Source organism: Electrophorus electricus, chromosome 6 (assembly GCF_041902795.1).
Source record: "Electrophorus electricus isolate QZ-2024a chromosome 6, ASM4190279v1, whole genome shotgun sequence".
NCBI classification, from domain to species: domain Eukaryota; kingdom Metazoa; phylum Chordata; class Actinopteri; order Gymnotiformes; family Gymnotidae; genus Electrophorus; species Electrophorus electricus.
The window spans coordinates 35,682,202-35,709,954 of NC_137502.1; the positions used below are offsets into that span (position 1 = coordinate 35,682,202).

At 43.3% G+C, this 27,753-nt stretch overlaps 1 protein-coding gene and 1 pseudogene across 1 annotated transcript; one reads left to right on the forward strand and one right to left on the reverse strand.

Annotated features, from left to right (window-relative positions):
* Positions 1 to 382: 382 nt before the first annotated feature.
* On the forward strand, positions 383 to 21,414 carry LOC113588926 (alpha-tectorin-like). The gene is given in 38 exon segments (XM_081715716.1): positions 383 to 394; positions 499 to 652; positions 739 to 992; positions 1,109 to 1,255; positions 1,332 to 1,911; positions 2,020 to 2,603; positions 2,968 to 3,532; positions 3,663 to 4,261; positions 4,479 to 5,034; positions 5,271 to 5,467; positions 5,911 to 6,120; positions 6,403 to 6,591; positions 6,691 to 6,980; positions 7,266 to 7,537; positions 7,821 to 7,885; positions 8,079 to 8,354; positions 8,548 to 8,643; positions 8,748 to 8,901; positions 8,988 to 9,241; positions 9,358 to 9,504; positions 9,581 to 10,160; positions 10,268 to 10,371; positions 10,373 to 10,852; positions 11,217 to 11,781; positions 11,912 to 12,510; positions 12,728 to 13,283; positions 13,520 to 13,716; positions 14,160 to 14,369; positions 14,652 to 14,840; positions 14,939 to 15,228; positions 15,514 to 15,785; positions 16,073 to 16,192; positions 16,310 to 16,494; positions 16,710 to 16,870; positions 17,186 to 17,431; positions 20,080 to 20,239; positions 20,522 to 20,624; positions 20,980 to 21,414. Coding segments are annotated over 37 exon segments (10,611 nt in total). The 3' UTR covers positions 20,618 to 20,624; positions 20,980 to 21,414.
* A 3,098-nt stretch (positions 21,415 to 24,512) lies between these two features.
* LOC145658524 (uncharacterized) lies at positions 24,513 to 27,344 on the reverse strand (annotated as a pseudogene).
* Between the last annotated feature and the right edge of the window lie 409 nt (positions 27,345 to 27,753).

Genomic DNA, 27,753 nt, shown 5'->3' on the forward strand with positions numbered 1-27,753 from the left:
GCTACCCAAGATATTTACCAATACTTTGCTCAGCTGAGATTCAGAGCAACGTGGGTTTTTGTTACAACGTGGGCCAGAGTAGCTTACTATCCCAACTCAGGAACAGTAAGAAATGACTTTGAAAACTTTGGATGTCATGTGCTTAATTAAATCGTGAACTGAATTCCTGACTAGTGGTATCGAGAGAATTTTTTAAGTCAAAATGATAAACCGAAAGCTAGACTGAAAAATTGTACATGGACTAAGTTTAGTTAGATTTTAAAATATGTCTCACTTTTTAATCTTTTGTTTTTTCCAGGAACCATCTTTCCAAGTAGTTTTGATTTCAGATGGCCATCTCTCCTTTATACTGATGAACTATGGTCAGATTGCTCCAACAAGTATGTTGGTACAGGTGAGCACAATATGGGAATGAAAAGCTTAGAATGCCCTTATGTTTAAGGGTGATAATACATGCGGCATATATATGATTATTATATGCTGTGTGTCATTTGCTAGGCTGGTTATGGTACCGATGACGGGAGTTACAATTTCTCTATCCCTGGGTCATTTCAATACAACTACACAAGCTTCACAAACAGCAGCAACGTGAACGTGACAGGCAGATGGGCCTTCCGTGTAGACCAGGGATCACAAACATGTCTGTTTAATGGTAGTGTGCAATTTATGCATGTAAAATTTCTTGATAGATTCACAGTGAATTACTTCGGATCTAACTGAAATGTTTTGTTCTATCAGGTGGTACTGTGCCACAGAGAAGCTCTTTTTGGACAGATGCCTCTTGCCAGCAGAGATGCACCTGTAGCAGCAGGGGTCTCCAGTGCAGTTCACAGCCCTGCACCTTCTCTCAAGCCTGCCGTCCTGCTGCTTTCCAGTACAGCTGCCAAAACATTCAGCGCCAGACCTGTACCATCTCTGGGGACCCCCACTACTACACCTTTGACAATCAAATCTTTCATTTTCAAGGGACCTGCACCTACGTCCTGTCTGAGGTTTAGTTTTTAACACTGATTTTTATTTTTTTTGCGATTGGATGAGAGAAAACCATATTTAATATGAAGGAGTCTGTTTTAAAAGGATCTGAATATGAGATTGATTTTCTCTATAGGTTTGTGGCAGGGGATTACCATATTATCGCATTGAAGGCAAGAATGAGAATCGTGGTAGTACAAGTGTGGCATGGACACGCCTGGTCAGAGTATTTGTCTATAACGAAGAACTGGAACTAGTGAAAGATCATCAATATCAGGCCAAGGTCCGCATCATGACATTACATCAGTGTACTCTTTTGATTTTGTATATTACTCTAATTTCTACTGTTTTCTCTGCAGGTAAATGGAAGCTTTGCAGCAGCACCTTTCAGCCTCCACAATGGCTCCATTCAAGTTTATCAGTCTGGTTTCTCTGTGGCCATCAGTACTGATTTTGGATTGGTTGTTACATATGATTCAAATCACTATGTGACCATCAGTGTACCTTACGACTACCAGAATGCCACTTGTGGCCTGTGTGGCAACTTCAATCACCATCCAGAAGATGACTTCCGCACACCATCTGGACAGATCTTGAGTTCAGATCTGGACTTTGCAAACTCCTGGAAAGTACCAGGAGACATATATCCTGTCTGTCAGAACACTCGGTGTTCAGGTTTGGCTTGTTCATCTTGTACCACAGCTCAGACCAGTCTTTACAGGAGTGGAGCCTTCTGTGGAATCCTAGCAAATTCCAGTGGCCCTTTTTCCACTTGCCAATCAAGGCTGGCACCCCAGATATTTACAGAGAACTGTGTTTATGATCTTTGTGTGGGAGGAGGATACCAGCCAATCCTGTGCCAGGCACTCAACGTGTATGCTGCTCAGTGCCAGCAGCAGGGCATTCAGCTGGGCCAGTGGAGGAGACCAGGATTCTGTGGTAGGGGTCTTAATGGTTTTCCATATGTCATGAATAAGTGTACAGGATAGGAAATCGTTGTTCCAGCTTATCAAAATCCATAACCAATCTTTTTCCATTTACTTGCAGAAATCCCATGTCCTGCCCACAGTCACTTTGAAACCCAGGGAACAAGCTGCCCTGCGACCTGCAGTAACCCTTCTGCACCTTCAAGCTGCCCCTTGCCAAACCAGGAGAGCTGTATCTGTGATGCAGGGTATGTCCTGAGTGCTGGAGAATGTGTTCCTGAAGCTAACTGTGGCTGCACTTTTGAAGGACTCTACTATGCTGAAGGCCAGTCTGTGGTACTGGGTGCAGATTGTGGAAGACAGTGCGTTTGCAGCAATAGAGCAATGAGCTGCCAGAATCACCAGTGTGGTCGACAGGAGACGTGCGGATTGTATAACGGAGTAAGAGGTTGCAGACCCACCAGTTATTCCACCTGCTTGGTGGAAGGACTAGGCACATATCACACCTTTGATGGAGTGATGTTCAGTTATCCAGGAGCTTGTGGACTCACCCTGACTAGGGTAATGGGGCCATCCCAGCTACCAAACTTTGAAGTGACAGTGCAGAAAGTGCCCAGAGGTCCACAGGACTTTATTAGGGTGCTGAGGTTTGACGCAGAGGGAACTCAGGTCTCTATTGAGATGGCAGATGGAGGAAAAGCACAGGTAAGCTCACTTTTTACACTGGATACTAAATTATTTCAATGTTTTCTAATGGCATTTGTAGAACAATATTAACAATAGGATAACCACTGGACATAATACATCATCAAATTTATTTATATAGTGCTTTTTGCAACCGCTGTCACAAAGCAGCTTTACACATGTCTGAGTCCAAGCCCCCACTATGCAAGCCAAGGGTGACCGTGGCAAGGGAAAACTTCCTAGAGCTTGAGGAAGAAACCACATGAGGACTCAACGAGGGGGCCCAAAGACTCAACGAGCGGGCCCATCCTTAGCTGCTGGGCTACAGGTTTTTTTAGGATCTTGATCATAATCAACCATTTCTTGCCAACATTGTTTCCCCTAGGTGAGTGGACAAGTGGTTTCTCTTCCCTTCGCACTTGCCAGTGGTCGAATCCTTATCTACCACAGCAGTGTGAAAGGTATCATTATGGAGACAACCTTTGGTGTAATTGTGCGAGCAGACTGGCCACACCTAATCAGAATCACTGCACCCAGCACTTACAATGGCTCACTTGGTGGTCTGTGTGGGAATTTGAATGGCAACCAGGCAGACGAGTTTTACAGCCCAGTCGGAGTCTTGCTTAATGACTCACGGGTGTTTGGGGATAGCTGGCGAGATGGGTCCCTCTCAGCCTACTGCGTGGAGTCCGCAGGCATCTGGCAAACGGGATATTATCAGAATACCAGCCAATTCACACAGAACTGCAGCATCATGGCCTCAGCACGTGGACCATTTGCTCAGTGTCACAGCAGCCTGGACCCTAGGCAATGGGTAGCAGATTGCACCCATTCACTGGAACAGACCGGGGGAGCCAGAGAGTCCTTGTGCGAAGTGCTGAGAGGCTACTCTGTACTCTGCCAGCAAAATGGTATTAGAGTGGGAGAATGGAGAAATATCACAAAGTGTGGTGAGTACTGGACAACAGTGTAAAACAAACTAATCTTTGTTGTCATAGTACATCACTGCGTAGTAGTTGTCCACACTTGATAAAGTATTTCGAACAGCCAAAAGCTAACTAGATCTCTTTTTGATTACAGAGTTCCCCTGCCCAGTCAACAGCCACTATGAGTTGTGTGGCACTTCCTGCCCTGCTGCGTGCCCTAGTCTATCATTCCCCTTCCTGTGTACCCAGCACTGCCAGGAAGGATGTCAGTGTAACGATGGGCTCTTGCTAAGTGGAGAACGCTGTGTGCCCCCCACGGGCTGTGGCTGTCTCCATGAAGGGCGCTACAGGCAGGGTGGAGAGCGTTTCTGGTATGGCGAGCAGTGCCAGTCTTTGTGTGACTGTGACGGGACCACAGGTTTAGTTCACTGTGTCCCATCATCTTGCAGCGGTCAGGAAACCTGCAGTATTGTTGGGGGAGAATTCGGCTGCCATCCTCAACCCCGTGCCACGTGCTCTGCTTCAGGGGACCCCCACTACATCTCTTTCGATGGCCGCACATTTGACTTCCAGGGCACATGCCAATACATACTGGCAACTGTATGCAATAATACTCGACGACTACCGTACTTCCAGGTTTCAGCAAGGAATGAAGCATGGAATGGACTCCCAGTTTCAATCACTGCTGAAGTTTACGTCAATGTCTCAGGACATCTGTTGCACATCTCACGCGACATGCATGGCACTATTGAGGTAAGGAGGACAGCCACAGCTGGTGGATTAAGGAGATCCTCCATGAAAGTAATGGTCATCGTACATTATTAATTACCTTATACTAGCTGGAAGATGAAAGCAAATATTATGCACTGGAAGACATGTTGAACATGGGGGAATGGTTATAAGGCCATCATATATTGAGGCACATCCCTATGTTGTAATAATCTATATGGTTGGGCTTTCTCTTCATCAGATTGATAACGAGACCAGGCACCTTCCTGTCCTGCTTGATTCTGGCCGAGTGTCCATTTACTCCAGTGAACAGAACACTTTCATTTCAACTGACTTTGGCCTTAGTGTGAGTTATGATGGCTCATGGGTGGTGCGCATCACTGTGCCAGCAAATTACAGTGGAGTCACATGTGGTCTTTGCGGTAACTACAATGGCCAGACACGTGACGATTTCCTCACGCGTTCAGGTGCACTGGGCACTTCAGCTTCCCAGTTTGGAGCCAGCTGGAAAGTGCAGAATGACACACTGTGCAGTGATGGGTGTGGAGACTCCTGTCCATCATGTCCAGACCAAACTAGGGCACGGACTCAATGTGAGATCCTCAGAGACAGGCAGGGTCCCTTCGGCTTCTGCCATGCCTATGTGGGTCCTGAGGCCTACTTCAACAACTGTGCATTTGATGTTTGCCTCTCTGGGTACAGTAACGATGTTCTGTGCCGTTCCATCCAAACCTATGTCAGTGCCTGCCAGTCTGCCAAAGCAACTATCTACCCCTGGAGACAGAACACGACCTGCCGTAAGTCACTTGGTGCAAACCAGGAAAGAGCCTGCCTGCAGAGCACTGTCTTGCAAGTTTATGTGGTTTAAAATGAGGGATCCTCTGATGTATTGTCTGTCATACAGCCATATAAAATTCTTAAGAATTCTCACAGTATGTGGGACGTTATACACCTGTTATTGAGGTATATCTACTGTTGCACAGTAGGGTGATACAGCACAATGTGTTTCTTAATTCTGTCTTAAATTTCTCAGGCGTGGAGTGTCCCGTGAACAGCCACTACGAGCTGTGTGGTACAGACTGTGGGCACACCTGTGCCAGCAGCGTTGATGCTGTATGTGAGAGGACATGTTCAGAGGGCTGTTTCTGTAATGAAGGCTTCGTGAGGAGTGGAGGTCTCTGTGTACCAGTGGAACAGTGTGGCTGCTTGTACAATGGACTCTACTTTCATGTGGGTTCCTATATTTTGCAATTAATAATCTGCAAGTACATTAATAAATTTATACTAAATGACAATTTGTTCTAAAATGTGAACGATCCTAAAACTGATATATAACACCAAAGTCAATATATAACACTGCAGTCAATGCTCTGGGACACCTGCTCTCTTGATTTCTCTAAAGAACTTTGGCATAAAATCCACTTCTTGGTCACCTTGGCGACTTGATGACTATACCCTCTTCTGGCAAAACATGCCCAAATCATCATTACTCAATCTCCTATTGTAATGACTGCTATGAGGTGTTTGTAATGATATTCTGCATTTGTTTTATACCAAACATGGCGTTGTGCAAAATGGCTGAACTTATCCACTTTGGTTTCTTTTGTCCAAAGGAGAGAAATTGTTTGGTGTGCTCTGAGGCAGCTTTGTAAATCCAAGGTGTTTTTTTCCAGATTGGCAATCAGTTCTGGACTCCAGGATGTTTTCAACATTGTGAGTGCTTTGCTCCTAATGACCTGCGCTGCCTCTCCACCTCCTGCTCTCCCACTGAGGAGTGTGCAGTCAGGAATGGCCAGCGTGGCTGCTACAGCCAAATGTCCTCCTGCATGGTGTGGGGGGACCCCCATTACCTCACCTTTGATGGAGCTCTGGCCACCTTTCAGGCAAGAATGAGCTGCTTCATGGCTCTCTTTTCATTAATATGATTCTATCTTTTAAAAAAGCAGATGATATAATCATAAATGTGTAATATATGTACTAAAGCAATCAAAAATACACAATCATATAAAATGGATAGAAAGCTCAAATAAAAAGAACATGGCTAAAATCTTACTCTAGTGGAGGTTAATCCATGAAGGCCTTCCATTTCGGGGAAAATGAGCCATTCAGTGAAACTGAACTGAAATCTACTACTCTGTAAAGTTCAATAATGTGTTTTTCTCCAGGGTACTTGTTCATATGAGATTTCTCAGACCTGTGGGTATGTGGATAATAATGAGCTGGGATTCCGTGTGGTGGCCACCAACATACACCGTGGGAACATGGCCGTGTCCTTTGTGTCTGCAGTGGATGTGTGGCTAAGTCAAGGAGCTCAGCACACACAGATTTCCATTGGACAAAATGGGAGAGTGAAGGTATTAATTGATATCATGCATTGTGCTCCCCTGCTTGTGAAATTCTGATATTTTTCCATCTCTCTGTTCTTATTAACTTTTTTTTTTTCCCCTTTGTAGGTTGATGGGAATATTGTGAATTCATCTGCTTTTCAAATCAGTTATCTGGCAGAAGTTCATCAGGAGCTAAATTTTGTGGTTGTGAATGCATCAAGTAAGCTCCTGGTGTACTTTGATGGTCGTTCTACACTTTCAGTGAGACTGGGCCCAAGATTCCGTGGATCTGTTTGTGGAGTGTGTGGAAACAATAATGGAGACCCAACAGATGACAAGACTTTGCCCAGCGGAGCTCTGGCACCCAATGACACTGCTTTCGGAAACAGCTGGAAATCAAACACCAGCAGCCCAGGGTAGATACATTCTAACTCTATCTGGAAAAAACAGAACAATAAATGCATTCTTTGAAATGACAATACACAGATACAGGTGCACAATGTGTACCAATGTGTCCTTGTACAATGTGTGCAGGAACTCACAGTTGCTATGACTAATTCAGCAACTGTTTCCAATAAACATGATATGTAGAGCAAATCCTGGAGACTACTTTATTTTGAAACAACATCATCCAAGTAAAATTCAGTTTTCAGTTTCACTGTCCCATGTAAAGTCCCTGACCATTCTGTGTTTTTTTCCAGGTGTGGTGCTACTGACCAGACAGCAGATCCTAATACTTGTCCCTTTAGACTGAGGTACTCTGACCTCTGCAGCATCATCACTAACACCAGTGGACCCTTCCACCTCTGCCATGGCCATGTCAACCCTGCCCCTTACTTCACTTCCTGTGTTTATGACCTTTGTGCCTACCCATCAACCAGTGACATGCTGTGTTCAGCTGTGGAGGCCTATCAGGCTGCTTGTGTCATGATGCAGCTCCAGATCTCAGACTGGCGTGCTGACCTGTCTTGCCGTAAGTCTTCCATACTTGCATAAATTGAGAGTCTGGTCTTAAATTTCAATTCAGAACATGAACTGAAAGGACATTGGGGGTTTTACTGTAGGTATACTCTGAACAAATGTGTGTGAGCGCCAAAAGTACTGTTCTTCTCTGCTAATTGACTCACAACTACAAGTTTGTACTGTTCTTTGAACTAGATTGTTAATGGAGATAAACAAATGTCTAAAAAGTTATTATTCTGAGCACTCAGTTTTATATGGTGACATTAAATCTTCCTTTATCTTTTGTGTCTCAGGGCCTTTCTATCCATTTGGAGTTGGAGACATAATGAGTGATGGACGCTCACCGGCTGTCTCTTTGGTGCAGCCGTTTTTATTCTTTGGAAAAACATACAGCCAAACATATGTAAATCAATCTAAATAAATTTTATACTTTTTAATGTTGGTGCTGTCTCAAGCTGTAATGTGTATGTCAATCTGATTTTTGTAGACTGTCATTGGTAAAGCAAAGGGCTTCTAATTCATGTGAAATATAATGTGATTTTCTTCTGCAGATCAATGAGAACGGATACTTAACCTTTGATAATGTGTGGGACAGCTGTGTTTCTTACCCTTTCCCTCGTCATGGGGTGCCTGACATCATTGCTCCATTCTGGACATGCATTTTTCGAGGAAGAGGAGTCATCTCATATCGGCAGTACACTTCTGGCAGTGTTCTTACTCAAGCTACCCAAGATATTTACCAATACTTTGCTCAGCTGAGATTCAGAGCAACGTGGGTTTTTGTTACAACGTGGGCCAGAGTAGCTTACTATCCCAACTCAGGAACAGTAAGAAATGACTTTGAAAACTTTGGATGTCATGTGCTTAATTAAATCGTGAACTGAATTCCTGACTAGTGGTATCGAGAGAATTTTTTAAGTCAAAATGATAAACCGAAAGCTAGACTGAAAAATTGTACATGGACTAAGTTTAGTTAGATTTTAAAATATGTCTCACTTTTTAATCTTTTGTTTTTTCCAGGAACCATCTTTCCAAGTAGTTTTGATTTCAGATGGCCATCTCTCCTTTATACTGATGAACTATGGTCAGATTGCTCCAACAAGTATGTTGGTACAGGTGAGCACAATATGGGAATGAAAAGCTTAGAATGCCCTTATGTTTAAGGGTGATAATACATGCGGCATATATATGATTATTATATGCTGTGTGTCATTTGCTAGGCTGGTTATGGTACCGATGACGGGAGTTACAATTTCTCTATTCCTGGGTCATTTCAATACAACTACACAAGCTTCACAAACAGCAGCAACGTGAACGTGACAGGCAGATGGGCCTTCCGTGTAGACCAGGGATCACAAACATGTCTGTTTAATGGTAGTGTGCAATTTATGCATGTAAAATTTCTTGATAGATTCACAGTGAATTACTTCGGATCTAACTGAAATGTTTTGTTCTATCAGGTGGTACTGTGCCACAGAGAAGCTCTTTTTGGACAGATGCCTCTTGCCAGCAGAGATGCACCTGTAGCAGCAGGGGTCTCCAGTGCAGTTCACAGCCCTGCACCTTCTCTCAAGCCTGCCGTCCTGCTGCTTTCCAGTACAGCTGCCAAAACATTCAGCGCCAGACCTGTACCATCTCTGGGGACCCCCACTACTACACCTTTGACAATCAAATCTTTCATTTTCAAGGGACCTGCACCTACGTCCTGTCTGAGGTTTAGTTTTTAACACTGATTTTTATTTTTTTTGCGATTGGATGAGAGAAAACCATATTTAATATGAAGGAGTCTGTTTTAAAAGGATCTGAATATGAGATTGATTTTCTCTATAGGTTTGTGGCAGGGGATTACCATATTATCGCATTGAAGGCAAGAATGAGAATCGTGGTAGTACAAGTGTGGCATGGACACGCCTGGTCAGAGTATTTGTCTATAACGAAGAACTGGAACTAGTGAAAGATCATCAATATCAGGCCAAGGTCCGCATCATGACATTACATCAGTGTACTCTTTTGATTTTGTATATTACTCTAATTTCTACTGTTTTCTCTGCAGGTAAATGGAAGCTTTGCAGCAGCACCTTTCAGCCTCCACAATGGCTCCATTCAAGTTTATCAGTCTGGTTTCTCTGTGGCCATCAGTACTGATTTTGGATTGGTTGTTACATATGATTCAAATCACTATGTGACCATCAGTGTACCTTACGACTACCAGAATGCCACTTGTGGCCTGTGTGGCAACTTCAATCACCATCCAGAAGATGACTTCCGCACACCATCTGGACAGATCTTGAGTTCAGATCTGGACTTTGCAAACTCCTGGAAAGTACCAGGAGACATATATCCTGTCTGTCAGAACACTCGGTGTTCAGGTTTGGCTTGTTCATCTTGTACCACAGCTCAGACCAGTCTTTACAGGAGTGGAGCCTTCTGTGGAATCCTAGCAAATTCCAGTGGCCCTTTTTCCACTTGCCAATCAAGGCTGGCACCCCAGATATTTACAGAGAACTGTGTTTATGATCTTTGTGTGGGAGGAGGATACCAGCCAATCCTGTGCCAGGCACTCAACGTGTATGCTGCTCAGTGCCAGCAGCAGGGCATTCAGCTGGGCCAGTGGAGGAGACCAGGATTCTGTGGTAGGGGTCTTAATGGTTTCCATATGTCATGAATAAGTGTACAGGATAGGAAATCGTTGTTCCAGCTTATCAAAATCCATAACCAATCTTTTTCCATTTACTTGCAGAAATCCCATGTCCTGCCCACAGTCACTTTGAAACCCAGGGAACAAGCTGCCCTGCGACCTGCAGTAACCCTTCTGCACCTTCAAGCTGCCCCTTGCCAAACCAAGGAGAGCTGTATCTGTGATGCAGGGTATGTCCTGAGTGCTGGAGAATGTGTTCCTGAAGCTAACTGTGGCTGCACTTTTGAAGGACTCTACTATGCTGAAGGCCAGTCTGTGGTACTGGGTGCAGATTGTGGAAGACAGTGCGTTTGCAGCAATAGAGCAATGAGCTGCCAGAATCACCAGTGTGGTCGACAGGAGACGTGCGGATTGTATAACGGAGTAAGAGGTTGCAGACCCACCAGTTATTCCACCTGCTTGGTGGAAGGACTAGGCACATATCACACCTTTGATGGAGTGATGTTCAGTTATCCAGGAGCTTGTGGACTCACCCTGACTAGGGTAATGGGGCCATCCCAGCTACCAAACTTTGAAGTGACAGTGCAGAAAGTGCCCAGAGGTCCACAGGACTTTATTAGGGTGCTGAGGTTTGACGCAGAGGGAACTCAGGTCTCTATTGAGATGGCAGATGGAGGAAAAGCACAGGTAAGCTCACTTTTTACACTGGATACTAAATTATTTCAATGTTTTCTAATGGCATTTGTAGAACAATATTAACAATAGGATAACCACTGGACATAATACATCATCAAATTTATTTATATAGTGCTTTTTACAACCGCTGTCACAAAGCAGCTTTACACATGTCTGAGTCCAAGCCCCCACTATGCAAGCCAAGGGTGACCGTGGCAAGGGAAAACTTCCTAGAGCTTGAGGAAGAAACCACATGAGGACTCAACGAGGGGGCCCAAAGACTCAACGAGCGGGCCCATCCTTAGCTGCTGGGCTACAGGTTTTTTTAGGATCTTGATCATAATCAACCATTTCTTGCCAACATTGTTTCCCCTAGGTGAGTGGACAAGTGGTTTCTCTTCCCTTCGCACTTGCCAGTGGTCGAATCCTTATCTACCACAGCAGTGTGAAAGGTATCATTATGGAGACAACCTTTGGTGTAATTGTGCGAGCAGACTGGCCACACCTAATCAGAATCACTGCACCCAGCACTTACAATGGCTCACTTGGTGGTCTGTGTGGGAATTTGAATGGCAACCAGGCAGACGAGTTTTACAGCCCAGTCGGAGTCTTGCTTAATGACTCACGGGGGTTTGGGGATAGCTGGCGAGATGGGTCCCTCTCAGCCTACTGCATGGAGTCCGCAGGCATCTGGCAAACGGGATATTATCAGAATACCAGCCAATTCACACAGAACTGCAGCATCATGGCCTCAGCACGTGGACCATTTGCTCAGTGTCACAGCAGCCTGGACCCTAGGCAATGGGTAGCAGATTGCACCCATTCACTGGAACAGACCGGGGGAGCCAGAGAGTCCTTGTGCGAAGTGCTGAGAGGCTACTCTGTACTCTGCCAGCAAAATGGTATTAGAGTGGGAGAATGGAGAAATATCACAAAGTGTGGTGAGTACTGGACAACAGTGTAAAACAAACTAATCTTTGTTGTCATAGTACATCACTGCGTAGTAGTTGTCCACACTTGATAAAGTATTTCGAACAGCCAAAAGCTAACTAGATCTCTTTTTGATTACAGAGTTCCCCTGCCCAGTCAACAGCCACTATGAGTTGTGTGGCACTTCCTGCCCTGCTGCGTGCCCTAGTCTATCATTCCCCTTCCTGTGTACCCAGCACTGCCAGGAAGGATGTCAGTGTAACGATGGGCTCTTGCTAAGTGGAGAACGCTGTGTGCCCCCCACGGGCTGTGGCTGTCTCCATGAAGGGCGCTACAGGCAGGGTGGAGAGCGTTTCTGGTATGGCGAGCAGTGCCAGTCTTTGTGTGACTGTGACGGGACCACAGGTTTAGTTCACTGTGTCCCATCATCTTGCAGCGGTCAGGAAACCTGCAGTATTGTTGGGGGAGAATTCGGCTGCCATCCTCAACCCCGTGCCACGTGCTCTGCTTCAGGGGACCCCCACTACATCTCTTTCGATGGCCGCACATTTGACTTCCAGGGCACATGCCAATACATACTGGCAACTGTATGCAATAATACTCGACGACTACCGTACTTCCAGGTTTCAGCAAGGAATGAAGCATGGAATGGACTCCCAGTTTCAATCACTGCTGAAGTTTACGTCAATGTCTCAGGACATCTGTTGCACATCTCACGCGACATGCATGGCACTATTGAGGTAAGGAGGACAGCCACAGCTGGTGGATTAAGGAGATCCTCCATGAAAGTAATGGTCATCGTACATTATTAATTACCTTATACTAGCTGGAAGATGAAAGCAAATATTATGCACTGGAAGACATGTTGAACATGGGGGAATGGTTATAAGGCCATCATATATTGAGGCACATCCCTATGTTGTAATAATCTATATGGTTGGGCTTTCTCTTCATCAGATTGATAACGAGACCAGGCACCTTCCTGTCCTGCTTGATTCTGGCCGAGTGTCCATTTACTCCAGTGAACAGAACACTTTCATTTCAACTGACTTTGGCCTTAGTGTGAGTTATGATGGCTCATGGGTGGTGCGCATCACTGTGCCAGCAAATTACAGTGGAGTCACATGTGGTCTTTGCGGTAACTACAATGGCCAGACACGTGACGATTTCCTCACGCGTTCAGGTGCACTGGGCACTTCAGCTTCCCAGTTTGGAGCCAGCTGGAAAGTGCAGAATGACACACTGTGCAGTGATGGGTGTGGAGACTCCTGTCCATCATGTCCAGACCAAACTAGGGCACGGACTCAATGTGAGATCCTCAGAGACAGGCAGGGTCCCTTCGGCTTCTGCCATGCCTATGTGGGTCCTGAGGCCTACTTCAACAACTGTGCATTTGATGTTTGCCTCTCTGGGTACAGTAACGATGTTCTGTGCCGTTCCATCCAAACCTATGTCAGTGCCTGCCAGTCTGCCAAAGCAACTATCTACCCCTGGAGACAGAACACGACCTGCCGTAAGTCACTTGGTGCAAACCAGGAAAGAGCCTGCCTGCAGAGCACTGTCTTGCAAGTTTATGTGGTTTAAAATGAGGGATCCTCTGATGTATTGTCTGTCATACAGCCATATAAAATTCTTAAGAATTCTCACAGTATGTGGGACGTTATACACCTGTTATTGAGGTATATCTACTGTTGCACAGTAGGGTGATACAGCACAATGTGTTTCTTAATTCTGTCTTAAATTTCTCAGGCGTGGAGTGTCCCGTGAACAGCCACTACGAGCTGTGTGGTACAGACTGTGGGCACACCTGTGCCAGCAGCGTTGATGCTGTATGTGAGAGGACATGTTCAGAGGGCTGTTTCTGTAATGAAGGCTTCGTGAGGAGTGGAGGTCTCTGTGTACCAGTGGAACAGTGTGGCTGCTTGTACAATGGACTCTACTTTCATGTGGGTTCCTATATTTTGCAATTAATAATCTGCAAGTACATTAATAAATTTATACTAAATGACAATTTGTTCTAAAATGTGAACGATCCTAAAACTGATATATAACACCAAAGTCAATATATAACACTGCAGTCAATGCTCTGGGACACCTGCTCTCTTGATTTCTCTAAAGAACTTTGGCATAAAATCCACTTCTTGGTCACCTTGGCGACTTGATGACTATACCCTCTTCTGGCAAAACATGCCCAAATCATCATTACTCAATCTCCTATTGTAATGACTGCTATGAGGTGTTTGTAATGATATTCTGCATTTGTTTTATACCAAACATGGCGTTGTGCAAAATGGCTGAACTTATCCACTTTGGTTTCTTTTGTCCAAAGGAGAGAAATTGTTTGGTGTGCTCTGAGGCAGCTTTGTAAATCCAAGGTGTTTTTTTCCAGATTGGCAATCAGTTCTGGACTCCAGGATGTTTTCAACATTGTGAGTGCTTTGCTCCTAATGACCTGCGCTGCCTCTCCACCTCCTGCTCTCCCACTGAGGAGTGTGCAGTCAGGAATGGCCAGCGTGGCTGCTACAGCCAAATGTCCTCCTGCATGGTGTGGGGGGACCCCCATTACCTCACCTTTGATGGAGCTCTGGCCACCTTTCAGGCAAGAATGAGCTGCTTCATGGCTCTCTTTTCATTAATATGATTCTATCTTTTAAAAAAGCAGATGATATAATCATAAATGTGTAATATATGTACTAAAGCAATCAAAAATACACAATCATATAAAATGGATAGAAAGCTCAAATAAAAAGAACATGGCTAAAATCTTACTCTAGTGGAGGTTAATCCATGAAGGCCTTCCATTTCGGGGAAAATGAGCCATTCAGTGAAACTGAACTGAAATCTACTACTCTGTAAAGTTCAATAATGTGTTTTTCTCCAGGGTACTTGTTCATATGAGATTTCTCAGACCTGTGGGTATGTGGATAATAATGAGCTGGGATTCCGTGTGGTGGCCACCAACATACACCGTGGGAACATGGCCGTGTCCTTTGTGTCTGCAGTGGATGTGTGGCTAAGTCAAGGAGCTCAGCACACACAGATTTCCATTGGACAAAATGGGAGAGTGAAGGTATTAATTAATATCATGCATTGTGCTCCCCTGCTTGTGAAATTCTGATATTTTTCCATCTCTCTGTTCTTATTAACTTTTTTTTTTCCCCTTTGTAGGTTGATGGGAATATTGTGAATTCATCTGCTTTTCAAATCAGTTATCTGGCAGAAGTTCATCAGGAGCTAAATTTTGTGGTTGTGAATGCATCAAGTAAGCTCCTGGTGTACTTTGATGGTCGTTCTACACTTTCAGTGAGACTGGGCCCAAGATTCCGTGGATCTGTTTGTGGAGTGTGTGGAAACAATAATGGAGACCCAACAGATGACAAGACTTTGCCCAGCGGAGCTCTGGCACCCAATGACACTGCTTTCGGAAACAGCTGGAAATCAAACACCAGCAGCCCAGGGTAGATACATTCTAACTCTATCTGGAAAAAACAGAACAATAAATGCATTCTTTGAAATGACAATACACAGATACAGGTGCACAATGTGTACCAATGTGTCCTTGTACAATGTGTGCAGGAACTCACAGTTGCTGTGACTAATTCAGCAACTGTTTCCAATAAACATGATATGTAGAGCAAATCCTGGAGACTACTTTATTTTGAAACAACATCATCCAAGTAAAATTCAGTTTTCAGTTTCACTGTCCCATGTAAAGTCCCTGACCATTCTGTGTTTTTTTCCAGGTGTGGTGCTACTGACCAGACAGCAGATCCTAATACTTGTCCCTTTAGACTGAGGTACTCTGACCTCTGCAGCATCATCACTAACACCAGTGGACCCTTCCACCTCTGCCATGGCCATGTCAACCCTGCCCCTTACTTCACTTCCTGTGTGTATGACCTTTGTGCCTACCCATCAACCAGTGACATGCTGTGTTCAGCTGTGGAGGCCTATCAGGCTGCTTGTGTCATGATGCAGCTCCAGATCTCAGACTGGCGTGCTGACCTGTCTTGCCGTAAGTCTGCTTTTCTTTTTTACCTCTTTTGTAGTGTTTTATGTAACATAGTGTACTGAAACTCCATGCTCACACCATGGTGGAAAATAATTCTACACTTTCCACTGATCTGCGTTGTTCACTTCTCTTGTCGTGCTGTCATTTGAGCAGCGTGGAATATTTATATACTTTTCCTAGATTTCATTTTGTTGAGAATGAGAATTTGAATGCAATGGATATGTTTACACTGTATGCATAATGTGAATAAAATTTTGTCTGTGTATGTTCTTGATTTTTCCTCTGTTTAGCGTGGGTGGACCCCTGTGTGGAGCTGAACTGCACTGAAGATGAGTGGTGTGGGGAGACAGATGGTGTCTATGGCTGCTTCTGTATTCAGGATCATCGTCGACCACACCCCGAGTCTTATGGTAAAATCAAATTTCAATATACTTGTGTGGAAATCTGGTAACCTTGGCAGAGTTTATCCAACATCATTTATTCATTTCAATGGTATTTTTTTTTCACGTCCCTTCTCTGTGTTCTAGATGCTATTGAAGTGTGTGAGGGCAGCTCTGGCACCATATCTCTGTCCCGCTGTCAGCTCTTTGAAGCTGGTTTCCCTGGAAACAGCCTGCACCTGAATGACCCCAGCTGCAGAGGAACAGTCACAAATGGAAGACTGGTGTTACATTTTGATAATGATAAACATGTCTGTGGCACAAACCTCATGGTAATATTTTGTACTAAACTCTTTATCACACTTTCTTGTTGCATTATTATTGTAACAATATAATTTAAGTTTCCCCTGTGTGCTAAAAACTACATAGGCAGTCTGAATAATGCTTTACCTACACATTAACAAAATGATATTATGATATGTGATATTACCAGATTTTTTAAAATCACATTTACTGTATAAATTTACCTCTATTTTAACATCTATAGACCAACGGCACCCACTTTATCTATGAAAACACTATCCAGGGCAGACTCAACTCATCAAGAAGCCCCTTTAATAAACATAAAAAGCTGGAAATGCCCTTCTCCTGCATCTACCAGCTCACTCAGACACTGACTATGAAAACAGAACTCCACCCTTTGTGGAGGTGAGATGGACTACTGCCTTAAAATACCACAAATATGTATGTTTTAACACATATTTAAATGTATGCACTAAAACACCATAAATATGTAGTCTTGTACAGCTTTTAAGGTTTTTATAATAAGCTCAGAATAATTTTCATGCATGTGAATAATTTTAGTGGTATGCCAAGAATTACATTTGTACAGCATGGCAACATATCACTTTTCTGTCGTGTTTTGTCTGTACAGCACATTAAATTGTCTTCTGCATGAAATTTGCATTAAATGAACTTTCTTTGCAATGTGCTGTCTATTAATGTTGTTGTACTTTTCTTCAGCATAGTACACAAGACCCTTCCTGATGGTGTGGGGATGTACCAGGTCAGGATGATTCCCTATAAGGATGCTGGTTTCTCCCACCCTTACAATGGCAGAGCAAACATAGAGGTCGACCAGAGGATCTATGTGGCAGTGTTTGTTCAAGGAGTGGACAGCCATCAAATTGCTATAGTAATTGATTCATGTTGGGCCACTCCTGAGAATGACCGCAACTATACTGTCCGCTGGGACCTCATCATTAATACGTAAGGCACTTTGGCTTTCTTGGAATATTTACATTTAGATTTATGGCATTTAACTGACACTCTTATTTATATTTGCATTTAGCTGATGTTTTTATCTAAAGTGACTTACATTATGACTGAGTACAAGGGTTAAGAGCCTTGTTCAAGGACCCAACAGTGGCACCTTGGCGGTGGTGGGGCTTGAACCAGCAACCTTCTGATTACAAGTCAAGTACAGTGGGTTAGAGCTCAAGATATCATTGAACTACTGCTGAGATTCAGGAATCAATATTGATACCTAGAAATCCAAAATAAGCATAAACTCTATATCAGACAATGAGAAGTGCAATAATAAACAGTACCAGACAAGTCTGGGTTTCAGTTAGTTAACCTAGTTGCAGGATCAATGGCCATTTAAATACTCTACAAATAGATAAGTCTAAAGTCTACATTTGAAGACTGCATGGCACTGTGCTGTCTGGATAGCCAATGGAAGTTCTTTACACCATCTGAGAGCCAGGACAAACAAGCATTTTTGAACTTGAGATGTGAAGTAGCCAAGGTACAGATTGGTCCTTGACCATTGTCATCACGTACAGAGGGGATGGTCCATTTTTGGCTTTGAATGAGAACATCAGGATTTTAATTTTGATGCGGGCACCTACTGGAAGCCAATGAAGGGAACGCAGCAGTGGAGTGGCCTGTGAACTTGGGAAGATTGAAGACTAGTTGTGCTGCTGCATTCTGGATAACTTGTAGAGGTCTGATGGTCCAGAGAGGAAGACCAGCAAGTAGCAAGTTGCAGTAGTCTAGCTTTGAGATGACAAGTAACTGCACAAGCACCTGGGTAGCTTCCTGTGAAAGAAAGGTCCAGATCTTTTGTATGTTACAAAGGAGAAACCTACAAGGCCAGGTCAGGTTTGAAACATGAGTTGAGAATGACAACTGGTTGTCCAAAGTTATGCCCAGGCTGTGAGCAGCTACAGAAGGAGACAAGTAGGGGGCTGTCATCCAGTGTCAGTCTAGGAAGCTGAGATATGGCTGGAAACTTGAGTGTCAGAAAGTGTCAGAACACTGGTGGAAAGAGAGGAAAAGGCTGGTGAATTGCTGCAACCTTCTTCTCAAAGAAGGTGAGGAAATTCTCAGGAGTAAAAGATGAGGTAGGAGGGGGGAGGGTAAAGGAGAGAAGAAAAAATACTGAAGAACTTATATGGATCATATGCTGATGATTCAAATTTTCCTCTGTAGTATGATGACTGCAGATTTTATTTCCAGTGAGAAATTGGAAAGGAGAGACTGGTATGAATTGAGTTCTGAATCTAGGTGAGTTTTCCTCTAATACCTCTCTGCAGTTCTTAGTTCTCTCCTTTGGCAATACAGTGCTTCCATTAGCCAGAGGGCAGATCTTGCAAGTCTGTAGGAGAGAGGTGAGGAGAGTGTAGAAAGGAAAATATTAGTAACTATATCCAGGGATAGAGAAGAAAGAGAGTCAGAGTGAGGGAGGGTAGAAAATATAGTAGAAGCAAAGAAGGAGGGACTTATGGAGCACAGATTGTAATGGAAGGAGGAAAAACATGGGGAGGTGTGGATAGAAAGAAGAGTGAGAATCACAAGAAGAGGGAGAGAGAAGGATAGAAAGGTTTGAGAGGTGAAGGGGCTTACTGCAATGTCTGGAGCTATGGTGGTCTGGGTGAAAAATAGTCCAGAACATTGCCCACTCTGGTTGAGGGTGAGGTCAAATGATTACAACAGTGGAAGGATGCAGGAGGAATGTAGCTTGTGTGATGGAAGGTTGAAGTCACGATGGAGAATGAGTGGGTTTCCTTCAATGGGGAATTTACTCAGGAGGGTCTCAAGCTCAATGATGATGTTATCTAGAGAACCTGGAGTAGGTCTTTAGAGTTATTTTAAGAAACAACAACAGTGTAACGATGAGATGGGGCAAGAGGCAGGATGCAAACGTGAGGAGGGATTTTATTAAATAATAACAAGTACAAACAAAACCAATGAATATAAACCAGAAATGAGCCATTACAGAACACCGGGGAGGAAGATCAGAAAACTTAAACACAGACATGACAAGGGCAAACATAAACAAACAAGAACAATGAAGAACATTAACTGCATGCAAAGAATACTGAACCTACAAACAACCAAATGAGCCAAACCTACAAAATAACCAACAACATGGATAACAAAACACAGGTCTTAAATATACAAACTAATAAGGGAATAACTATACACAGATGGAACCAATAACAGTTGGACAACTGAACAAGGGGGGGTAGAGAAAACTGAAACTAAAACAAGGAAGTACATGGAAAACAAAACAAAAAAACACAAAAAAATGAGGAAGATAACAAAACAGAAGCCTTCCCTGTGAGAACCGCCAATGCCAGGGAGGGGCGACCATGACAAACAGCACATTGGGAAAAGGAAATCTTTTTTGTGGGCTCAACCCACATACTAGAAAAACTAAAAAAAAAACCTTAAAAAAAAATAAATCAATAAATATATATATATATAAAAACATACACATAATGATTATACTGATTTAGGCATAAACCTATAGCAATATGTGAATTGTCATTTTATAAGTTACAAATAACTGCATATTTGAAAGCCTGCCTCCATAACTGGTAAAAGTAAAATATCCTAAATATTTTCAGGTGTCCTAATCCAGATGATAACTCAGTGGAAGTGCTTCAGAACGGTGTCTCCACAACCGCCCGCTTCCTCTTCAAGATGTTTGCTTTTGACGATTACCCCAAGGTCTTCCTTCACTGCTCCATTCACCTTTGTCTACTGCAAAACAACAACTGTGCAGTGGTGAGTTCTGACAGCTCCTTCCTCTCAATCACACTCCAGTGGTAAAGAGAGAGCAGACCTAAGCATTATACTAAAACTACAGTGTATTACTCTACTGTGCCACTGTAATCTAATTACAGGGTATTACATTACTGTGAATAGTAATGTTTTATTTTTTATTTGCAAGCTAAAGTGTTCAAACTTGGACATGTGCTCTTCTAATGATACCTACTGTTCTCATAAATGAATATTGAGGGATTAAAATGGATGTTTGTCTCAATAAATCCATTTTATCTTGTATAGCATTGTCACCCCGGATACTACCACAGATTTGCCAGGTCTGTGGACATCAGTCACACCTCCTCCATATCTGTGGGGCCTTTTATCAGGACTGACTGAAGCACAGGTGAACCATTACACTGACAAAACGAAACTGCTTTCCATGCTTCCTCATGCTTTATACAGTTACTGGAGTGATATAAACAGTACCAAAGATAGTTCTGCCACAGGCTAGTTTTGAGTTTGTTATTGTTGAGCACATGGTTTGATGTTTGACAGCCCCTCTTGCAGCAATCATAACTACAATGTGAAAAGCAATAATTCTTAAAATATAACATGATTGGTGCTCAGTTTATGAATTTACTGAAAATGCTTTTTCAGTAAAGGTGCAGGAATACATTACACAATAATGTAACTCGTAGCATTACTCATTTTGATTGCATCCAAATGTATCAGCTATTTTTCCCAATTTGCATTTTCAGGTGTCTAAAGGTATTTTGTGGAGCTCCTGAGTACATGACAATCATCTGAACACAAAATGTTTCTATGACTAAATCTTTACATAAATATAATCTCCTTTTAATGAATGTACTGTCATGCTGTAGGTGAATTTTGTTTTGTTTAAATCTGGTGTGCAAGTTTTCATGGCGAGGTATGCATAATCCAGATATGTATCTTAAATTGTTAATATAAACATGAATTGTGAACATGTAGAGGTACAGATTACACTGGATAGGTGATGTTGGTGGGTTCCTCATTGGGAAATGTGTACTGAACCTTGCACAGATCTGGAGTAATCATTGAGTTTTCAAATTGCTGCTTTTAAAGGATTAAATTATCAATTATTTACCACATTTATCCTTATGATTAATTTTAGTATTTAGTATACATTTTCAATAAATTTCTCCATTATAGCATCATTAATTGTCTCTCTTTTATGGCCTATGTAATTCAGGTTTATTCTGAGTGGAATTAAGAAAGCTTGACAGCAAATAAACATATAGAAGTGTAAAAAAAAACCAGATAAAAATGTAATCCCACCACCATCAGTCCACTTCCACTACCACCATCACCACCTCTCACATCACACCACCTCCTTCACCAGCACAATGGCACTATCACCTCCACCAGGCAACCACCAAGTAATTGTACCTTGAAATTCAGCTCTGTTCATTTGGCTCTGTTTCTTAAGTGTATGGTGTAAACACTGTACCAAAACCAGACACTAGGAAATTATTGGTCTTGGCAATTAACTCTTTAGCTAGTAATAAATATCCCGTGTTGACATAGTGTTCCAAACCTCTGCTGTGAGTACAGAATGGAGCTTTGTTGCTAGTCAGACACAGTGCTCAAGGAGGGCCTGTACACAATAGGATGCAGTACTTCTACATTTTACTCTTAGGCATACCGTGCTTCTCACAACCTCCCTGTACTCATTTCTGTCCTCTCCATATTAAGACTCAAAATTTATCAACAGTTTTATACTCAGAAAAACCTCTCAAATTATATGAAAGCATGCAGTAGTATGGCCTGGGCTTAATATGTGAAGTAATTAGCCAATAGACTCCTACCAGACTATTGAAATATCATTAAATAATCTCATAAAATATTACATTACATTTACGGAATTTAGCAGACGCTCTTATCCAGAGCGACTTAGAAAAGTGCTTTGTCATTTACTCATAGAATATATCCTAGTACAGTACAGTAGGTTAGAGTCTAACATGCCAATGAACTAGAAGATTATAGAATACAGGGATCAATGCTAATACCTAGGAATACAAAATACATAAGGTCTACCTTAAACAATGATAAGTGCAATAAACAAGATGTGCTAGAGATTGTTAAACAACATAAACAATACCCTACAATAAGTACAATTAGTCATTCAATATGGGAGCAGGGTCAGTTGTCCTCTAGATATTCTGCAAATAGATCAGTCTTCAGTCGCATTTGAAGACTGCAAGGAACTCTGCTGTCTGGACAGCAAGTGAGATTTCATTCCACCATCTTGGAGCCAGGACAGAAAATAGTCTTGATGCTTGTCATCCATGAGACCTGAAGCAAGGTATTTCAAGTTGAGCCGTACTTGAGGTTCAAAGTACTCAAGGTATGGATCAGGCTTTGACCATTGACCTCTGACCTAATTTCTGAAGGGGCTGGTCCATTTTTGGCTTTGTAGGCAAGCATCAAGGTTTTAAATCTGATGCCTGCAGCTACTGGGAGCCAATGAAGGGAGCGCAGCAGTGGAGTAACATGTGAACTTCAGAAGATTGAAGACCAGTCGTGCTGCTGCGCTCTGGACCTCTATAGAGGTTTGATGGCTCTTAGAGGAAGACCTGCAAGTAGCAAGTTGCAGTATGCAGTAATCTAGTTTTGAGATCACAAGAGACTGCACCAGCACCTGGGTAGCTTCCTGTAAGAGAAATGTCCGAATCCTTCGTATGTTACAAAGGAAAAATCTGCAAGACGGGGTTAGATTAGAAACATAAGTTGAGAACGACAACTGGTTGTCCAAATTTATGCCCAGGCTATGGGTAGCTTTGGATGGTGATACCAGGGTGTTCTTGAAGGAAACTGTGAGGTCATGGTAAGGGTTGGGAGTACCTGGGATGAACATAAGCTCAGTTTTACTGGGATTGAGCTTCAAGTGGTGGGCTGTCATCTATGACGCGATGTCACTCAAGCATGCTGAGATACGTCTTGAGACCCGCATGTCAGAGGGTGGAAAAGAAAGAAATAATTGAGTGTCATCAGCATAGCAGTGGTAGGAGAAACCATGAGAAGATATTACATCACCAAGAGAACGAGTATACAAAGAGAAGAGAAGGGGGGCTAATACTGAGCCTTGTGGAACACCAGTGGAGAGTCTATACGGTTTGGATGTGGATCCTCTCTGTGTCACCTGATAGGATTGTCCCTCCAGATAGGACTGAACCATCTCCAAGCAGAGCCAGTCACACCAAGTCTGGAGAGAACAGAGAGAAGAATGTTGTGGTTCACTGTGTCAGGGGCTGCTGAAAGGTCTAGAAGAATCAAAACAGATGACAGTTTGGCAGCATGAAATTTTAGCAACATTAAATTTTTCCATCACTGCTATGAGGGCTGTTTCTGTAAAATGTGCCGGTTTGTAGCCAGACTGATTGGGATCATGCAGCTGGTTCTGGGTGAGGAAAAGAGACAATTGATTATTAACTGCTTATTCAAAGCTTTTTGAGAGGAAAGAGAGAAGTGATACCGGTCTGTAGTTGGTAATGTTGGAGACTTCGTGTGGCCTTCTTGAGGATTGGTACCACCCTGGTGGTAAACAAATTGATCATAAGGAAAAACGGGAGTTATAATGCTAACATAACATGTAGAGCTAACAGGACATAGTTGTCACAAAAATGACTGGGTGTGGTACTGAAATGTTCTTTTGGCTTGTCCTCTGTTCACTTACTAGAGGGAGTAAAAATTTATTGTCACATAAAAAAAGGTTTATTGTCATGAATTTCATATACAGATGTCACCTTTATGTAGGCCATTTTTCCAGACATTCTTTCTTTTTCCAGGAAGATATAATGTTAAAACAAAGGAGTTAAATATAATTTTTAACACAAAAGTTGGATAAAATAACCTTTGTCTGCTGGTAAAATGTGTCCCCTTGTTTTCTGCTCTTAAAACCATAGTACTTATAAGAAGCGATAACAACCCATGCAACAAACCTATGCAATTAAACCCAAAATAAATAATCATTAAAAGAACTGGCAATAAAACAAAACCAATAAAGCAGAACAATAACAATAAAACAACAATAAGCCAATAAAAGCCCTATCACCATAAAATTCACTATTCAATTTCCATTGCTCTAAAACACATTGTCTCTATTACTGTTCAAGTCCATCTTTCTCTCAGGATGGTGGGGGGATGACCGTAACTTCTCCTGCGTGGCTCCCCAGCACTCCTTTCATCATCTCCTGGGGCCAGTGGAGATCCTTCCCTTGCCCGCTGCCCCTTCTCAGGCTACCTCTTTCCCTCAGGGTGCATCTGCGGGGGCCAGGGTCTGTAGTGGCAGGGACCCCCCTGCATGTGGCCTCAGCCCCCTCCTCCAAATGGCTGCACCCAGTGCCCCCCACAGCACTGATGTTACTAATCTTAATGTAGCATGCAGTGGCACCGTCACAAGCTTCCCCACCAACAGATTATGGCCCACCCCGTTTACCGCTAACTGGTAAACTTGGGGGAGGACCTCCCCTGCTGGCAGGCTCGGGCCTTGTAGGGGGCCAATCATGGCCCACAGGTCCCTTGCCCCCCTGCAATCCAAGAACACGTGTCTCACTGTTTCTGGCTTGCCACATGCCACACGTGGACATGTTGATGTCACCGCCATGCCCCAGGAGTGCATCACAGCCCTGACCAGGAGAATGTCATGCGCCGCCATCCATGCCAAGTCCTTGTCTTTGTTTCGGAGGGCTGGGTGAACCATGCTCTTCCATACTTGCTGGGCCTCCCCCTTCGTGAGCCCAATTGTTGGGCTCACTTCCTCCTGGTCCTGTAAACAAGCAATGAGCAGTTTTGCATTGGTTAAAACTCTGTCGCCTTCTTTTTCCAAATTATATTTCCTTAAAAACTTTCTAATAAAATCATACTCCTTTGGCAGCGTAAATGACACTGGTGTCTGTAGGTCCACCTTTAATATCCCCAAGGTCCTCAGATAGGACCCCATCCAGAACCGCACCATTGTCCTTGCCTTATTGAGGGGGGGGGGGTCCTGGTGTATCTCATGTGCAAAGCCGCAAACTTCCTCCCCAGGAACAGGTACGGGTCCGGAAGGCCTTTCCCTCCATTCTCTGGCCTCTTCTTCAACAATTCTCTCTTCAGCCTCTCCCACTTGGACCCCCACAGGAAGTAGAACACTGCTCTGTCCAGTTCTAAAAGAAAGTGTCATGGGGGACTAAAAACAGAACATAACAATAAAAGCAGGGGTAAAATAATTGCTTTTATTGTTAAGATTTTGCCTTCTATCGTCATTTGTCTCAATCCCCAAAAACCCAACCGCTGCCTCGCTTTCCCTATTGTCTCCGTCAAGTTGCCCTGTCTACCACCCTCTCTATCAAATTTGACCCCAGAATTTTTAAAATTTGTTTCCTTAAAATCTACATCCAAATTCACACATTCATCTCCCCGTGGCCCAAAGAGCTGGGCCTCGGACTTCCTCCTGTTGACTTTTGCACCCGAGGCCCCCCCATACCATTTCATTAGGTGCAGAGCTTTCTGGCCTGATAAAACATCCATACATAAAACCGTCACGTCGTCCATATATAAAGAGCAGGTCACCGTCAATCTTTCTGGCAAGTCCAGTCCTTTAATCCATTGGTCCCTTCTCAAGTTCTGGGCCAAAGGGTCAATACATGTCACAAACAGGAGGGGGGATAACGGGCACCCCTGCTGTATTCCAGAGCAAACATGAATCGCTTTGATTAGGTGCTGTAATTCTACTGTTGATGTCTGTATACAGCAGACCCACCCACTCTATGAACCTCACCGGAAAACCCATTTTTTGGAGTATCTGAAACAGGTACTGGTGTGAGACCCGATTAAAATCTTTTTTGAATTCTAAATTTAAGACTAATAGCCGAATATTTCTGTCTTTCGCAAACCAGATGGAGTCCCGTTTCAATATCACACTGTCCATGATCCTTCTCCCTGGCACTGCGTGAGCTTGATCTGGGTGGATGATGTCTTCTAAAACCACTGACATACATCGTGCTAAAGGTTTGATAAAAAGTTTACAATCCAGATGTAATGTAATTGGCCTCCAGTTCTGTAAATCCATCTTTTCCCTTTTTTTGCAGTAAACTCACTACCCCGTCCTAAAACCGTCTGGGAGTCGGTTGAGTCGTTGAAATTCCATAAAAACTGTTAACAAATCATGTCCTAAAATGTCCCAAAAAGTCTTGTAAAATTCTATGGGGAGTCCATCCTCTCCCCGGGACCTTGTTTAAAACCTTTCAGACATTTAAACATTTCTAAAACTGTGAAATATTTAGTTAACTCCTCCCATCATACAATTGTTTATAAAATTCTTCCACTGCTTTTAAAATTCCCTCATCCTTATTCCTTATCCTCTTCCTTTCTTTTAATTGTGTAATCCCACCCCCTCATGACATTATTTCCTTAAAAAAAGTAGCATGTGCACGTCTCTCCTTCCTCCATCTCTTGTTCTTTACTTCTTAAAATCACCCATCTGCTAATTGACTCCATCTGATTGGCCATTTCCTTTTTAACTTCCTTACTTTCCTCATTAAAATCCACTCCCTGGTTCACCAAATTAAAATACCTCTGCAGCCATTTTTGCAGCCCCATCATGCAACTTTTCCATTTATCTTTCCTTTCCCACTCCAGAGAGACGGGCCAGCAGTCCATCACTGCTCCCACTCCCTGTAAGATGACTGAAAGGGTAAAGTACATTGCAGTAAAAATACATCTGCTCATATCTCTCTTAGAAAGGTCAAAATACTCTGTGCCCTTACTGGGGCTCTCACGCTTCTCACGTTAATTGTGGCGATTATGAGAGTCATGAGCAATATGTAGTTAAAGGTAAAAACCAGGTCCTGTTAATCCCCGATGTCTTACTCTACTGTAGGGAGGCGAGGTTAGGATAGAGGGAGGGTGTGGGCTTGCCATCCGCTCCTCCTCCAGAAGCCCCCCTCTCAGCTTCCTGATTCAGCTCAGACGTGGCTGTGGCATTTGGCACAGAAACATCTGCCTGAGCAGGAGCTTGTCTTATCAGTACATGCTTCACAAATGGAGGAGGGGATCCTTTCAGCAGTGTGGCAGCAAAAACAGCTATTTCTGACCCAGGCATCTTCTTGGGTTTTATCCCATGCGCCTTGCCCTACACTGGCTTGGCCTTACTCCAGGCCTGCCAAGAAGTCTTCATATACTGGAAATCTCAGCTGAGGTCCCCATATCCCTCATAAACAAACATAGCACTGAGTGCTACACACTCCCTTTCAGATGAGCCTGTATGTGGATAGTAACTAAACCCAGCACATTCAGTCCAACCAGCCAGACAATCAATGTATGGATCACGATGTGAGCCCAAACCACACCGAAACATCCAATCGTTTGGGGTTTCCCCCTTTTTGGGTTTTATATAACTAACACCGTAACCCATGGGTCACCCAGCAAAATCACAACCAGTACACAACTATACAAAGAGCACTCAAATAGATACAGAAGAGGGAGAGTTCACCAATAAACAGTAAATTGCA